Here is a 16,911-nt window from a genome sequence, read left to right as displayed (position 1 = left end):
ATCGCTGACCCTGTTTCATGAGACACACTCCTGGTTTTACAGACTCAGATTAAAGTGGGCTTTAATGCTTGAGTTGACTTACATATTGTCACATGATATAACACTCCCCTGGAATAATGTTCCAAGTTGATTTGAAAGACAAAAATGTGCAGCCTTATTTTTTTTTTTTTTTACACATGGAAGCAGATCCACACAACTTGTTTAGGTTAAACAAGTTTTGTGGAGCAGCTTCTTTTACATATCGGAGTTACGCTGTGGAAGAGTGCTTTTAATTGTAAATGGATTAACTGATGTAATCAGTTCCTCCAGTTCGTCTCTCGGCAGATGTTGATAAAAAGTTATCTATCCTGTTCCTCCAAGCATAATCAGTTTACACAAAGGAGTACAGGGCGGATGCTTCATTTGAATAACATCAGACAAGACTGCAGCAAAATTTAAAGGCTTGCTTATCTATAAATATTTGCTGTCTACAAATATGAACACAGCACATCCCTTTCTTTCTTACAAACAGCTCGTGAGGCCCAACACGAGCTTCACTGCTTATCAAGGCTGTACATATGCTCACATGATGTAACAACTCTGTAAGTATCGCTTCAGGAATTCCCAGTACACAACAATTAATTGCAACAGGCCAAGGGTGGATGCTTTGCACAGTTATTTATTCCTGTCAAATTTATACAGAATATTAAAATGTAGCACCTCCCGCCACCATGAAGGAAAAAAACAACCCAAACAAATGGTAATTTCCCCCAGCTCATTTCAACAAAAGATTCAGCAAAGATGAAATATCTCTTTGTTGTAATTCCATTCATGTTCATCATCTGGTGGAAACTGGTTTCCCAAAGTGCTTTACTGTCCGCTGAGTGCTCTGTCATCAGCCAAAACCGGTGAACACTTTCTGTTCACTTCCTGCTCCCATGTTGATCAATGACCTGCAAATACATAATCAGTGATCAATATTTGTACTTTAAAGCATCCAAATGCAACAACTGACGCTTATTTTCATCAATGGTTAATGTGGTGTTTGCTTTTTAATAAACTGACCTTTTTAAGTACATAAAATGTCACAATTTCCAAAAGTCAGAGGTGACGTCCGACCAACCTTCCAAATCTGCAAGATATTCAATTTACAACGACCTTAAACAGAACAAAGCAGCAAATCCTCACATTTAAGAAGCTGGCATTTTTGCTTGATAAATGACTGAAACAATTAATCTACTACTTAAGTACTTTGCAACCACTGACATACAGAGCAACACATGCAGTTTATATAAGAAAATAGAAAAGGTTAAATGCTTTTATTTCTATGCCTTTATTCAAACTGCATCACTAATAGAAGCAACAGACATGGCTGAAAATTTTATTTATCATCTTAGAGGGTTAAGTATAATGTTATGCATCAGTAATTATGTATATTTTGCTTTCTGACATTTTCCTTCCATAAAGAGCTACATCTTTCACTATGTGTGTATGTGCATATATTTATGGAAATGTGTTATATGAAAGTGTATAGACTCTGTACAGAGGCAAATATGCAGATTTATTAATATTATGGACCCGCAAGGATGGGGAGCTTAGTATAAGTATTATTCTCTTTTTTGCTGCACTTATACATATAAGTTTTAAACAATGAAAAAGTTGGTCAAAAAAACAAAACTAAAGCATAAAATATTGATGCCACAATAAAGACAAACACATGCTCAAATGTATTTCTTACAACAGCCACTAACAATGCTTGTTTGTGAGGCAGTTATTGCCTGTGATAGGTGCCACCACTGTAAAGTGTGCATGAAAAAAATATAGCCTGAGAGCACGTTCCTGGATAGGAGAACCATCAAAAGAAGTTATTTTGAAAGTTGAGGAGAGAATAAACCACATCGGGACGCATTTAGTGAGTAATCTCGAGTGACTTACAGCTGTAAGTGGAGCTGCTATAAATGTGTATAGATTTAATTCAATTGGATTCAAACTGGGTCACACAGCTATTAAAAGTGCAAAGTTAGTTGAGAGCAGTCTGACAGCTGCGTGCGAGCTATGTAGCTGCTGTTTTGCTCTGCGGGCGGCTGCAGCAGGCATGGAAGAGAGTGCTGCACCTTTTTCAATCAAATGTACACAATAGACAGACGCTGGCTAAAATTCTGAACTCTTGACAAGCTCAGTCTCAGTAGATGATTTATTTTTAGTCTGTATTATGAAGCTTATACCAACTTCTTTAAGAGTCAAATCCCCATCAGTTTCACTCTACATCCTACCAATAAGAAACAGCATTAAGTGAAGGGATGTCACTGCAACACTTTGGAGTGGATGGGTTAAACATCTGAGTGGAAGTCAGGCGGAGGATTTGTTTGATAAATTATAGCTTTAAATATAGAGTTTACAGCAGTGAATCATCCCTTCTGCATATTAAACGTTAATCGATCATGGTGACAGTCCATCACTTCCTGTGCTGAACTGATAAGTTGGTCAAAAGAAAACTCACAGTACAGTACAGTGTTTACACATCATCATCAACCGTTTTTTCGTTTATGCATTAAAGCAGCAATCAATATGGATTAAATGACTTATACAAAAGTATCACTCAACTCTGCAGCTCCCCTCAGCTTTATGCAGCGTTTTAGCAACCTTCAGCTCATTGTTTCCATTTTATGGTCTGCAACCTCACTGTTTTGATTCACTCTCACCGCACTCAGTGTTGTTTCCAGGTGCAGCACGCAGCCTCTAAAACCTCTATAAACCGACTGGACGCCACCTGCAATGAATGCTAATGTTGCTACGTAACTGCTGGGTGTGTATACAGGCAATTGTTCGCCACCATGTTTACCACATCTCTAGAAGATGACAATTATGTTCTTATTTTTGTTTACGCAGCTCGTTCTGCTGCCCACAAGTGGCTAAAAAAGACCTGTACAGTTTTTATGTTGGCATTGCTATGCAAACAGCTTGTATTGGTAGATACTTTGGTGGATAACCAAAGATTTTAATAAAACATAAAACAATAATTTAAGCAATTTATCAAGCAAAAATGCCAAACACTCACCAGTTACAGACTTTCAAATGTGAAGGTCTGCTACTTCTCTACCTGCTGTTTCTGCGCATTGGTTGGTTGGACAAAACGAGCAATTTGTGACATTGTCATGAGCCTTTTTCAGTAGTAACATTTTACGGATTAAACAATTATCAAAAAACAGGTAAGAAAGATTAATGGATAATGAAAGTTTGTTGCAGCCCTATTTTAAACTCTTATTGTGCGAGGCGTACATAAAGTAAACAGCAGCTCTGAATGACTACCTGCTGTTCAAACACACTCGGCTTTGCGCCTCTCCTCCCTGTGTGAATGCCTCCAGCAGTAAACAGACATGGACAGCTGCAGGCAGCCTCCAGACGCAGCACTCTGAATGATAAAGAGCTGCTGCAGGGATCACCTGCCTTCTCACTGGAGACACAGATTAGACATTTCAAATACTCTAGCCTTGGCTGTACATCAAGGCCACTCATGCCATTAGTGACAGAGTGATTAGTGTGAAATTCAAACGGCACTGACACTTGACTGGATATTCACATCCAACATAAGAGAACAATCAAAAGAAAGGCACGCTGTCATACTTCACAGCTAACGATATTCAATTCGAAAGATTTGTTGGCTTTGTCTGGCTGGATCATTTATAGGGCACCTTTGTAACTTCCCGTGGATAGATGTGTTTGATCAATCAAATACCTCCTTAAAACAAACTCAAGATTCAAGCTTGTTAAAAAGAAAACATGATACCAAGAGTTTGTTCCTTTCATTTAATTGGCTTTGAATTAAAATATTTTATGCAAAATGAACCTGATCAACATTCGTGCTTTAAGGCACATGTGGGTAAAACTTACCATTACCTTATAAAGCTATTATGCACTTAATTGATTTCATGCAAACCAAACATATCATGAAATTCAAACAAACCGCAGTATGCAAATCAAACATATCTACTTGATTACAAGGCCACGTCTGTCAAGCACCATCTTTTTCTCCCGGCAAATGTTAATGTCAGTCCTCCTGAGTGAAAGCTTAATTTCTAATTACACTATGAAAAATTGCATAGTGCGGTTCTGAATATCACAACCCTCAAAATGTGCAAAAAAAAAAAAAAAGTTTGACATTGATCAAGCAAGACCTATTTCAAACAGCCTCTGCATCAAAAAGGCTACTTTGAAAACGGGCATGAAATTAAATATGCAAATTGGATAGAGGCCAAAACAATACTTGGCTGTGATAACACACGAATCCAGTTACCAAACATGATATGAATTCTCATTACTGAATGGTGCACTGCAAGTTTTTAGTGATATAGGCTCATATAAGTGACTGCATTTGCTTTCACTTTTTGAAAAAACTAAATAAATTGGAAAGTTTTTTCCAGCTTTTGGTTTTACATTGTAAAGGCTTGTTTTCAGTGGCTATAGTGAAGCAGCCTTCAAAACGTATTTGATTCATCAGTGCATGTAAACAAGCAAATGCACACACGCCTGCAAAGACAACTAAACTGTTTAACATTTTAATTAAAATCCAGCTCCTGTGTCTCCTCAGATCTTCAGAAATTCAGAAACACAAATTCACAGAGGAAATAGGTCAGCAGTAACACGAACAGACACAGAGGTCTTATTTATCTGGCTTATTGAAAGGGACACATGCTAGTCTCGAAGTCTCAAGGGTCATGTTGGAAGTTCCCACAGCAGGAAGCACAGAGCTGACTAATTAGGCTGAGAGATGTGGCAGGGACAGACAGAAAAAAAAAGAAGAAGAGATGTATGTCGGGCAGTGCTTAAACAAGCTCACCCACACAGACATGCATAGCAACATGATTTTGTCAAGAATCAATCCAAACCATTCTGCTTCATACAAATCTGGGGAAATTGAACTAGAATGTGAGGAAAATGCATAATCGTGTCAACGAAACTGAAACGATCATCGTTTCTGTCATTTATCAACACTCAAATGTCAGAATTTACTGCTTTTCTCTGTTTGGTATCTTTGTAAATTAAATGTCTTTGAGTTTTCCTCTGTTAGTCACACAAAAGAAATGATTTAAAGATGTCACCTTGGGCTCTGGAAAAAATGATGAGATGCATTTTCACTTCACTTTAAGAATTTATGAGCAATATATAAATGTTCAAGCAATGGTCTATAACACACTATAATGTTGTGTGTTTATTAATACATCTGTCATCAACTATAACTCCTCATTTGGACACCCATAGTGGGATGCTGGTGTATAAACGACAAAATAAATACTAATACAGTAAATGTCGTGTCTTCATCGGAGATGTTATTATTGTTCCCAACAGTGAACAAAACACTTAAAATGTTCTTACAGCTGCTTACAACTAGATTATAGTGTGTTATAAACCTTTTATCAAATGTTGTACAGTGCTTATAAATGTTTCACATTTTTCACTATTATTTGACTTTTTTTTTTTTGACTAAACTTTTTTAGACTTGTTCCAGTTGTGACTGATTATCCAATATGTTCCTGATCTATGCAACAAACACATATGCCAATTTAAATAAACATAGAGTGCGAACATCTTCTATTGAAATCTCCTGACAAATTCAATCTGTCTTGAGTGTCTGAGTCTGTCTGTGGATGACTTATGTGTCTTTCACGTGTGTTTTCATTGCGATCATTAGCAAGGACATCTGCCCAACGCATCCTTAATCATGTCCCTGCCAAAAAAAATAAATAAAATACAAGGATAGACAATCTCAGTGAATTTCATTAACTTGCAAACCCTCTTCTCTGTCTCTCTCTCTCTCTCTCTCTCTCTCTCTCTGTGTTCTTATGAGCAATAGTATTGGCAATTCCCAGAAACCTTGCTGTATTGGTTACCTGAGAGTGGCACTAAGCTGGATGTGTACTCCTGACCCACTAACAAGCATGCTCTCAGGAGACAGGGAGTGGATAATTAGGCCCTTTTTCTGGGTCTGAAAAGATAAATTATATGCCCAGACAGCGCAACAGTCAATGCATGGCTGGCTGGCTGGCTGGCTGGCTGGCTGGCTGGCTGGCTGGCTGGCTGGCTGGCTGGCTGGCTGTTTTCCGATGATGAAATTTGCATGTCCCCATCTAATGGTGTTGTTGACACAGCTCCAGGAGCATAGGAAAAAAATAAATCAAGCCATGGCTGAAATGGAAGGGTGGACAGCATGGGATGGCAGAGCTGACAAACAAAAAGTGCCCTCAGTTTCCATCAGTGTAACTTTTGGCCGCTCGGCAACCGCCCTCCTGCATGCCAAGCAGAGAGCATCGGCAGCTGAGGGTAGGGCTGAAAAAAAAAGCTCTGACGGCAAGAGCAAGTGGCCAGGCTCTGTGTCCGATGTCTGTATTCACTGACACACTGAACAGACGGGAGTGGGAACAAGGTTGCGGCTCGTGTGGGAAGGGCACTGATAAAGAAGACTGGAAAAAAAAAGAAAACCCAGGCTGGTATAATAAATCATGTCAGTGACGCATTAACACATTCATGAGGCAGTGGGATGAAAGGAAATGGGTAATACTTATTATCCAGTAGTGTGTGGATGAGATCTGATCAGCATGAAACTCAAGCAGCATGTTTCAGCAGCTATAAAAGCTTTCTGGTTTGGCTCACAATTTATTTTTGAAACTTCTATTATGACTTGTGCCTGTGAATGTCACATGAGCTCAATCATAAAATGCTTAACTCTTACAATCTGTTCGTAAAAGTCAGAGCTTATAAAAATACAGAAGCCAGGATGGGCTAAAGAAAGATAAGATGGTTTTCTATGTAAAATCTTGATCTACAAAGTGACTGTAGCGGTCAGATACATGTAGTGGAGTGTGAAGTACAATATTTGCCTCTGAAATGTAGATGAGTGGAGGTTTATGGTGAACAAATGGTTATACTCATATACAAGTATCTAAAATTTGTACTTAAGTATAAATACACTTAGATTTCACCACTGTGTTCAATAAAGTGTCGGTCATTATATATTTGTTACATCTCAAATGACAATGTAAAAAGACTGATCTAAAGCTTATTCCCAAATCTAACTCGACTTATGTCAACAATCCAATTTCATACACACAGCTGCTCTATCAACTAAATCTATAGCCCTGATCCTCCTCTAACAGAACAACATTGCCTACAAGGAAACATTATTTGAATGGGATTCCCATGCAAAATGAAACATTTCCATTCTTTGCAAGTTTGTTCTCTGTCAAGACAAAAGTAGGGTGAACTGTGAAGTTTTTTTTTTTTTTTTTGCTTCTCTCTTCCATTAAAATATGTTTTCTGTCATTTACTTTGATGTTGTTTGACTCAGATTCCCTGAAGAGAACCAAATGTCTGGAGACTAAAGTACAAAAACACAAATTCCACTGCCTAGAGTATTTCAGAATGGATTTGCATGCATTTTTATCTTAAGAATGAGCTTCAGTCTGACATTTCAATCATTCTGCACTCTGCACTCATTTTATTTTGCCCCATAAACTGCTTTCAATGGACTTTATAAAACAGAGAAATTGGTTCAGATACAGGTTCAGGTGTAGCAAGTTATCTGCAATTTTTAAAAATCCTATACTGCCACCTACTGGACAACACAGAGGAGTCTGAATCAGTGTTCTAAACTAGAAATTTTATTTCTTTATTATTTAACTTAAATTCTTACCTCAGAATAGGCTCAGCTCTGTGGCAGCTCATGAGAAGTTGACGCTCCCTGCAGAGGTGTAGTAGCCCGTACAGTCTGTCGAATATCTCTGGGACAGCAGAACAGTGTTCAGCTCAAACTCTCCAAAACGATAAGCACCAAATTTCTGTAATCAAAACAGCAAATGTCTTTATATGATGAAAAACTTCAATAATACAAAACTTCATCATCGTTTTAGCAAATTCTGAATTACATTTAATGCATCTTCCCAATAACAGGCGAAAAAAACTGCATGATTTAGAAAACATTTAAAAAGTCGACCCCAGTTGTTAAACTCTTTGGAGAAAAGAAGATAAGCTGTCAGTCACAAAAATGGCGTTGCCATGGTTACAGATGACTGAGCACTTGCTAGGCAACCTTGTATCATTTTCAGACAGAAGAAAAGAAAACCAAGGATTTTGGTATTCAAACAGAGAAGACCTCTGCATCAAAGAAGAAAGGAAGGTGAATTTCAGAGTTTTCTATCTGCAGTGTCAATTTCACTCACAAAGAAAAAGCATCTGGAACATTTTATAGTCTGCCTTTAAGTGTTTCTTTGAAAAAGAAAATCAATCAAAACTCTCCTCTTTGAACTTTATAGGTGTATAAAGGACAAAAAACTGGTTTAATCAATATACTGTGAAGAGGTACACTCAGGAGAAAAGCTTCTCAGGACACCTCTCTGATGCTGGAATTGGATGGGCTGTGTCCGACAATTTCTATAACTTTGTGAAACCAACAATCCGCACTCACACCCACTTCACACAGCGACTGGTGTGCTGTGCGGAGGTGAGAAAATAAGCTTCTCTCTCAAGCTCTCTTTTTCCATTGGTTACACAACTATTTCTTATACAACAGAAAGTGACGCTATGAGTTCCTTCCAGGACATATTATGCCCTCTTATCCCAATACTTAAACAATATTTGTGTCTCGCCCTCTCTCTCTCTTTTCACTCTGCCTTCAACTGTGGCTGCTCAGAACAATTGTAAACGCTTTTCGGACAGCAGCATCGTACAGACTAGTTCTTCTCTAGCATAAATATATATTTCAGACTTTTCACTGTCAGGTAATAGATTTTTAGAATCCAATACTTTAGGACTTTGAGTTGAATGTTAAACAAACAAGGATTGATTGTGAAGAAGAGTAAAAATTGATGATTGATGAGTAAAAATTACTCATCAACAAAGGAAAATGAACTCACAACTGACTACCTACTTCATGTCAGTGTGTAGTAGATCTGCCTGACCTTTGTTTTGATCACTTCCTCAATCATTAATTTGCAAGTTTTGCATTTTTATGTAGCCTAACATAATATTTAATTCCTTGACTTGTCAGCTGACATGTACTTGCCATAATGAATACTGAGAGTCTAATGTCTGTCACACAGCAGAGGACCTAGGGAGAAACAACACTGTAATGACGGCTGATGACATGTACTGCCCTCAGTAGAACCTACAATGTGGGAGTTTTAGGCAAAACAGACCATCTCACAACTGCTCATTATGCTCATAATAAACTAGAACGAATCAGTGTTCCCCCACTACTACAGACAGGAGGAGACAGTCATCAATGTTATTTCTGTTCTGAAATCCAGGCAACCATGACTAGCTTCTAGAAGATCATTTAATTAAATAGCCAACGCTGCACCTGATCTGGGAACACAATTATTTAGTCCCAGCTCGAAACCTTTTGCAATAGTCGGTAAGAGCGAAATCAGCCCCCAAGTGAACCTGATTATCCTCTGTGCATGCTTCTGTGCTGCTCTAACCAAAGACCTACATCTCTCTGTTTAAAGACCTATAAGCTGGCAAGCTCACATATCCCAGTGGGACTCCAAAGGCAGTGGAAATGTCAAGAACAGTTGAAAAATCCAAATACAGTATGTGGAATATGCAGACAAAGTTGGATCAGTATGGTGCAATATCACTGCAGCTGCTTTGATAAAGCAACAGAGCTCTAGTTCAATTCCATGAATGTTTTAGTTTACCACTTCTCATTTCTCTCATAGCTTACCTTTGCTATGTTTTCAAATTTTGGGTTGCACTTCTAAGAATTGATCACAATGATCAAATAAAGGGTGTTTAAGGAATTTTTAAGTAAAGCCATGTTTATGTTGTTCATTTGGACTATAGCTAAAAACTACTTAATAATCCTCATACGCAATTTGTTATCTGGTATATGTGGGAGAGCAGCTGTCAAGCAGTGAGCAAAAGTCTGGATGGTTATAATTTTGTCATTTAAAAAGGCAGGCAGGGGTAAATTTCCTCTAACCTTTAATATGTTTCTTGCATCAAAAGCCTCTCTTTCACTCATGGTTTGTCTTCCTGGGCCGCCTGTGTCTTCAACTGGAAAAACACCAGAGTAAAAGACAAGCTCAACAATAAAGCATAGGACAAAAAAATACAGATATGCTCTGCTCTTGATCAAATAAACATATTTACTTCCTGATACAGTTTTATAGTTGTAGTACAATAATAAAGTGAGAGCAAAGATCAGTTAGTTTGTGAAATTAGCTTGGGAAACAGGTACTAAGGAGAAAAAAAAACACTGAATTTTTAGTAGGATGTGTCCTCATGCTGGTAAACATGGTCAGCAGTGACATGGCCCCTCTCTTGAGCAGTGTTGTTGCTCAGCCCAGTACAAATTTGAAAAACTGGGGCTGGACTTGATCCATGGCAAAAATGAATGAAGCCATTGTCACGGTACTTGGAAAACACGCTGCTTTGTGCACATAAACAGAGCTGTGGCCAAACACAGAAGTAGCTGCCCTATGCTGCCACTCCGCAGGAATTTGTAGCTGTAATTGTTCAAGATTCAGCTTTGTCGTCACTGCAGCTCCCGTCCAAGCCAAAAAGATAATAAGGGGACATTGGCAAATAGGTTCAGGGTAGGAGCTACCAATGTGATCACAGCAGGTCAACAGGTTTGTTTTCATACAAGCTACAGGCTCAGAAGCTGTTTGCATTAGTGATGGTTAGCCCGTCATGTGTATGTAATGTTTTTACCTGTGGAGTCCTTTCTGAACAGCGTGTTTATCACAGTGCCATGCAGCTTCACTCTGTCCCACTCTCTGACCATCAGCCCTTTAGAGACAAAGTGCTCTACCAGCTGGTCTGCAATCGTCTGCAACCTAAAGTGTGAAAAAACACAGAAACAGAAACAGAGATTCAAGCAGCAGGAACATTTTTAAACACTGATGTGTCAACCTTTTAAATTGATTTGTTTCTTCACAGGATTTGCTGCTGTTGCACTCACTTGTCAGATCTGTCTTTCACATTGACTTTGGCATACAAGACATCCACCATGGCTGGGTCATCATTCATGTACTCTATACCTGTCACCTCCAACAGCAGAGGTTTTCCTTCTGTGATGTTCCTGATGAAAGACAACACAAAGCACACTCATGCGGTGCACTCACACACCAGGTTTATAGTTTAGGGTTGACTCTACAATTTATTTTATGGTTTTTTTGATGTGTTTACACCAAGGGTTAAGCAAAATGATGGAATGCACAGCAGCTGTCTGTGAAATCTTATTTTGCTGTGTATGTACAACAGAGCTGGCTTGTAAAACCAGAGAGATTTTTAGCAGAATCTCACAATTAACTGTGACCTTATCTAATCTACACAATCAAATCCAATCTAATTACATCTAATACAATCTTTATCTTTAAGGATAAAGCGGGTGATAATCTTTATTTTCCTTAATGTTAGCAAATCCTATGAATGATGTAAATACTGTATTTGTTGGGGACTACTTTCAACTGTGGATTTGGTGCCCGAGTGAGTATTTACAGGAGCAGAAAGGTGTATGTGGGATTTACTACGAAAATACTAAAGTGTCCATGTTGATCGTAATGAAAGAACATGTCTGTCAGACAATGGCATATTGTGATAGAAAGGAAGTTATATCAAGCTTTGGCTTCACAGGCAATACTTGTTAGCAGAATTAATTCGTTCTTTGTTTTCATGGGCTTTGTAACAATAAGCAAAATATAGAATATCAACCATCCTATCATTTAAAGCAGTAATTTCAATTAAGTCTTGTTTTAATCTCAAATGAAGACAGTATTTTTTAGTTACATGGTTAAAATCTTAGTATGATATAATAACATAGTCTGGCCCCTACCTGATGAAGTTTTGACACTCTTGGAGGTGCTCACACGCTTTTCTCACTTCCATCTCATTTAACAGGGCCAGGGTGCCGATTGTCAGGTGAAGCTTTGCAGGGTTCTGAAAGATGCTTCCCTCTACTCCATGATCCTACACATGATGTTACAACAATTTGTGAACATATCATTTATTAACAGTATAATTTGTTGATCTACAACAATACATGGCCATCACTGCCCCTCATTTTCACTATTCATATTCACATTTCTTTCAATAGTGCCTCCAAATCAAGCAAGCATACAAAGAATGTGTCTTAGCGTTTGCTCCACAAATGCAACACAGAAGAATAAGAATAAAAATAGAGCAAAAGTAAAGTAATACAAAATGGAAAATAATGAAATGAAAATAAAAGGAAATCACAGTTCATTGTTGTGAAATTGGATATGGTATATAATTATATACCTGTGAACACTGCTGCAACACATCGTCTTTAAACTGCAGGAATCCTTCTTGAACTTTGGGATCATTGAGAGGGAATGACAGGAAGTGCGTGAAAGGCTGCTTTCTCCGGAAACTTTCGATAAGGACCTCAACTCGTGTGACTGCAGACGAGACTGCAGCTTTATGGGAACCTGTGATAACTGTTAGAAGATGGAAGAAAGTTGACAGAAAATCCTTTCAAAGCATGCTCTCGCAACTGTTTTATGATGGCTAGATTTGCTCTTAATCCTCACCAATCTGTCCTTCCACTCCTTGTTTGGGGATGCTGATAGATGTCTTTGTGTCAGACTCTAGACGTCTGCGTGTCTCTCCTTTTTTCCCAATGATGTATCTGAGGAACAATGAAGCAAACAAGGAAACATGAACTCCCATTACGCTGCTTAGAAACAAAACTTTATATGCATTTTGCAGATAACTCACTTGTAAAGAACACTTGGGACATCAATGGCACAGCGGTATCCTTTATCAGTCTTATCAATTGAGTGGGTATCACAGGTTTCATCTTCTGCTAGGTCTTCACTCTCTAAATATGGTAAATCACAAACTTACAATTATATTATTGTGGCTACAGCCTGACAACATCGTAGTCTAATGCAACTAATGCAGTCTGACACAGCAGATCTGCATTCAATTCTCCTTCATCAAAGTTTTAATGTTCAGGTTTTGTTCAAACTGTATATTCATTTTGGAGGATGTATTCAGTAATGCTGTTGAACTGCAATGCGTTATGTTGACAGGTGTTCCTACTATTTTGTCCAACCCATTCAAATCATTGAGGTTAGGCTAAACAACAGACAGACACAGATACTTTGTACAATACAGTACAGTTCAACAGCACCACAGACTCCTGCCACCAAAACCATACAGTTGAATCAACACAGTTTAAACACAAACTGAACATTATAACCTTAATGGGGCATTTATTGCAGGACAGCAGAATTACACTGCATTCGTTTTAGCAAGGTGTATCTAATAAACTTGCAAGAGTATATGTATTCTAGCTGTTAACACTTGACCAACCTTGTTGCCCCACGTAGGAGAAATCCTCTTCTTCCTCATAATGTTCTTCCTTAATGATATTTTTTCGGTACATTCTTCCATTTAAATTGATAATAGTTGGACGTAAAACCTCCATAATGTAAACTTGATGCCGTTAGCTAAACCTAAGATAAGTAACAATATAGATAAGTGTCTGAGTAGCTCACTGCTAGTTTAGCTAGCTAGCTATTTGAATACAGTTTATGGGTACATGTAACTTTACTACGCTGAAGTTAGCTTCCCAATCGGTTGCCAAGGGAGGGACCGATTCCCTTACCCCTTAACTGTCGAATCGGAGTCTGACTTCAGCGTCGTAACGTTCAAGTCGGTTGGCGTTCACATATCAGTGGTACGTTGGCTGCGTGTTAGTAGACACAGAAACGGAAATAAACATCCACTCTGTGAAAACTGATGCTAGCGATCTAGCCACATCGTCGTGAAATCTGTGGCGAGCACACCAGCGCTTGAAACGTAAAATGCTGTCTTTGTCGTAAACTAGAAGGAAGCCAAGTACACAAACAAACAACAGAAACAACTGCGTGGATTTAAAGTCATTATATATTCACTGGGATATCGTCGGTAAGTCATACTGTTAGAAAACAGGTTAGTTATTTCCACGTTGTGTCTAATAACTAACGGTGAATGGCTATTGTCGTCATTGGTGTTAGCAGGATAGTTAGCTTTCTTGCTAGCCACCCAGTAGTTGTAGCAGTTGATTGTACCTCAAACCTGCTAACATTAACGTTTGCAAGCTGGTTTGGTTAAGCTCAACTGCCTTCCTGAGCCTTTTGTGTGTGTGTTTTTTTTTTGTTTTTTTTGTTTGTTTGTTTTTTTACAGTTTCCTAAGGCGATGGCAGCGTCTTCTTCGTCCTCTTCTGCGGGAGGTGTGAGTGGCAGCTCAGTCACTGGCTCTGGATTCAGTGCTTCAGAGCTCATACCCCCAAGGAAAGTCCTGTACACATATCCCAAAGGAGCAGGTGAAATGATGGAAGGTAAGATTAGACACTCATCTTAAGACTTAAGCTATCTCTCTCCTCCCAACAAGGCAGGGGATGTGGGGGATATCACTCTTGCTGAGCCATACAAATTACCAAGGAATTAGGCTGGACAGCAGACTGACTTTAAGATTCATATTCAACACTCGATTCAAAAATTAGAAATCAAATTTAGTTTCCTGTGTTGAATTAAAGACTTTTTGTCTTTGTCTTTAATGTCTGTACCTGATTATGGAGACATTCTGTGCTTTCATACTGTCCCATCATTATTTCAGCAGCTGAATCCTGTTTATCATAGTGCTTTATGTTCTATCACCTAACGTCAAAATTTGTACTCATCATTATTCCCTGTATCACAAAGTTTGGTGGTCTTCCTTACAGACAAGAAGAAATAATTAACTTATGATATTCATTTATAAAGCTTCTACTGTTAACACCTCCAAACCACCTCACATCTCTTTTAACATTGAAATCCTGCAATTACAGTGCATGACCCAGCAAATACCTAACCTTAGATATTCCTTATTTACCCATTAATCTTGGCAGAATAGGTTTTTGTGGCTTTGTACCTTTTTAAATGGAATGAACTGCAAACCACTCTTAAACTAGAGGCCTTCACACCTGTTGGAGATTTTTGACCTTTATTGTTGGATGTCTTATATGACTCTTGTAATGTTTTTATTAGATGTGTCTTAGTTGTGTTATTTCTGTTTGCTAATTGTATGTTTGTCTGAATGCTTTTCTTGTTCTCAAGTCTTTCTTAAAAGATATAACTCTCAATGAGACTACCTGATTAAATAAAGTTTAAACAAAATTAATTAATATCGAAATCATACAATTACATAGAGAGAGACTGGGCCAAATAAGTTAGTCCCTGACAGTGTGTGGCTGTCATGCAATTGCAATCATCATTTTTAATTTTTCATCATCATTTCAGTGCTGAGGCTTATGGACAAGTCACAGAGCTATGTAAGCATCTGTTTTTCTGACTGATGCATACAAGCCAAACTCTAGTTGAACATGTGTATTTGTGCTTTACCCAAAGCTAATGTTAAGCCAGCAGCCAAGTGTACTTGTCCACCCTCTTTACTTCATTCACTATGTCTTCATTGCTCCTGCACATAGGATTTGTTTATGGGAGTGAAAGGCCATCTGGTTCTATTACTCCTTCTTTGTTGCCTATGCAGCTGAAAATACACTAATTAACGTGGTTAGCTTGGCAGCAGAGTGCGGCAAGGTTAAAAACAACCAACAAAGTAATGAATAGGACTGCAGTCATGCTGAAGGTCTCAAGCTGTTCCTCTTTGTTTTCTTGTTTTTGTGTCATTAGTATTTAACTATTTCAACACTCTGAATAGCCCTTTTACATAATGCTGAATTTACATAATATTTAACCCGAAGTTCTCTTTCTAAAGTAGCTCAAAGGCCTCATTTTGACATATTTACAAGGGTAAAGAAATGTTTTCATTTAACTTCCTAACTTTTTTGTGTTTCTTTTTAGACGGATCTGACAGATTTTTATGTGAGTCTGTATTCAGCTACCAAGTTGCCTCAACACTCAAACAGGTTAAACATGGTAAGCCAGTAACTGTACATGCAAAATTTGTTTATTTTTGCTTGGTCCAATGAAGACTAGTGCCCTGATTAAGTAACTGTTTTGTGTTCTTCCAGATCAACAAGTGTCTCGAATGGAGAAACTTGCAAGCCTGGTGGAGGAGCTGGAAGCAGATGAGTGGCGGTACAAACCCATTGAACAGCTATTGGGATTCACACCGTCATAAATAAAGAGATCAAGATGCCTTTGGTTAATAAATCAGCCAAATATAAGGAAAAGGGAAGGAGACGGATTATATCAGTTCATAAATTATATTCCTCCTCTATGGTTTTATTCGATATAATGTGAAATGTTATCTGGAGATACTGAATGTGAGATGTATTATTTTGTCACTTTTACAATCGTACAAGTATGGTTTGCTTTTTTAAAAACAGCTTGTTATATTTGACCCAGCATACCATAATAAACCCTTGTCAACAAAAAAAAAAATCTTATATTAATAACTAAGCAATTTAAAGTTTTGTAATAGGCTGTTAATAGATTTTTCAGCTGGTTTAAGACAAAGTGTTCTGCCAGTCCAATCTGCTCTAAGCCTCAGGCAAAAAAATATCTTTGGTAAAGTAATTAATCTCTTGAAGTGAGGCATTGTGTTTTCACATGGCTGCACTGTAACTCATAACTCTGAAAACCTGGTGCCTGTTCAGTCTATCCTCCTCTCTGTGCGGGTCCTCATTGCTGCTTGTTCCAACAGCCCTGAGAGAAAACAAAGAGAGCTTGTAAATAAAGTCATACTTGGACATTTCTTGGGTCTCTTGCTGTTTGTTTTTCTTGGTGTTGTATAGTTTTTAGTCCCAACCCACAACTACTATTTTGTTTCTGTTATGTTGCTGCTAGACAATTAAATCTTTGTGCGGTTTTGTTTTCCGTTGTCTCAATTTGCATATCTGTTGCTGAAAATGTTCCTCTGAAACTCACTGATGTGATTGTTTCCACCTCAAGTCTCTGCGGTGTGTACACTGTGTACAG

General features: G+C 38.2%; 2 protein-coding genes across 4 annotated transcripts; one reads left to right on the top strand and one right to left on the bottom strand.

Annotated features, from left to right (window-relative positions):
- Positions 1 to 587: 587 nt before the first annotated feature.
- Positions 588 to 13,601, bottom strand: ascc1 (activating signal cointegrator 1 complex subunit 1). 3 transcript variants are annotated; one of them, XR_002665025.1, is made up of 11 exons: positions 13,318 to 13,601; positions 12,718 to 12,820; positions 12,531 to 12,628; positions 12,259 to 12,437; positions 11,813 to 11,946; positions 10,940 to 11,059; positions 10,690 to 10,814; positions 9,956 to 10,029; positions 7,667 to 7,811; positions 1,045 to 1,111; positions 588 to 932 (listed from the first exon to the last, which is right to left on the bottom strand). XR_002665025.1 is itself a non-coding variant. In XM_022742571.1 (10 exons), the coding sequence occupies exons 1-9, from the start codon at positions 13,430 to 13,432 to the stop codon at positions 7,695 to 7,697; spliced, it is 1,065 nt and encodes a 354-aa protein (XP_022598292.1). In that variant the 5' UTR covers positions 13,433 to 13,601; the 3' UTR covers positions 588 to 932; positions 7,667 to 7,694. The 3 variants fall into 3 exon arrangements, 2 of the variants coding, with proteins under 2 accessions (XP_022598292.1, XP_022598294.1); XM_022742571.1 differs by lacking the exon at positions 1,045 to 1,111; XM_022742573.1 differs by lacking the exons at positions 588 to 932; positions 1,045 to 1,111 and adding an exon at positions 6,054 to 6,437.
- Positions 13,602 to 13,633: 32 nt separating this feature from the next.
- anapc16 (anaphase promoting complex subunit 16) lies at positions 13,634 to 16,687 on the top strand. Its single transcript, XM_022742574.1, has 4 exons — positions 13,634 to 13,914; positions 14,174 to 14,327; positions 15,832 to 15,906; positions 16,002 to 16,687. The coding sequence occupies exons 2-4, from the start codon at positions 14,186 to 14,188 to the stop codon at positions 16,109 to 16,111; spliced, it is 327 nt and encodes a 108-aa protein (XP_022598295.1). The 5' UTR covers positions 13,634 to 13,914; positions 14,174 to 14,185; the 3' UTR covers positions 16,112 to 16,687.
- The last annotated feature ends 224 nt before the right edge of the window (positions 16,688 to 16,911 follow it).

The sequence above is a fragment of the Seriola dumerili genome, unplaced genomic scaffold (assembly GCF_002260705.1).
Source record: "Seriola dumerili isolate Sdu_G_001 unplaced genomic scaffold, Sdu_1.0 BDQW01000068.1, whole genome shotgun sequence".
Lineage (NCBI taxonomy): Eukaryota > Metazoa > Chordata > Actinopteri > Carangiformes > Carangidae > Seriola > Seriola dumerili.
This window is presented reverse-complemented; position numbering and strand designations above follow the sequence as displayed.

Excerpts from the sequence above, each read along its gene's own strand:
- ascc1 (XM_022742571.1), bottom strand. The coding sequence starts at position 13,432 with ATGGAGGTTTTACGTCCAACTATTATCAATTTAAATGGAAGAATGTAC. Across the intron at positions 12,821-13,317 it reads CTCCTACGTGGGGCAACAAG|AGAGTGAAGACCTAGCAGAA; the intron begins GTTGGTCAAGTG and ends TACCATATTTAG. Across the intron at positions 10,030-10,689 it reads GTTCAGAAAGGACTCCACAG|TTGAAGACACAGGCGGCCCA; the intron begins GTAAAAACATTA and ends GTGTTTTTCCAG.
- anapc16 (XM_022742574.1), top strand. The coding sequence starts at position 14,186 with ATGGCAGCGTCTTCTTCGTCCTCTTCTGCGGGAGGTGTGAGTGGCAGC. Across the intron at positions 14,328-15,831 it reads AGCAGGTGAAATGATGGAAG|ACGGATCTGACAGATTTTTA; the intron begins GTAAGATTAGAC and ends GTTTCTTTTTAG. Across the intron at positions 15,907-16,001 it reads ACTCAAACAGGTTAAACATG|ATCAACAAGTGTCTCGAATG; the intron begins GTAAGCCAGTAA and ends GTGTTCTTCCAG.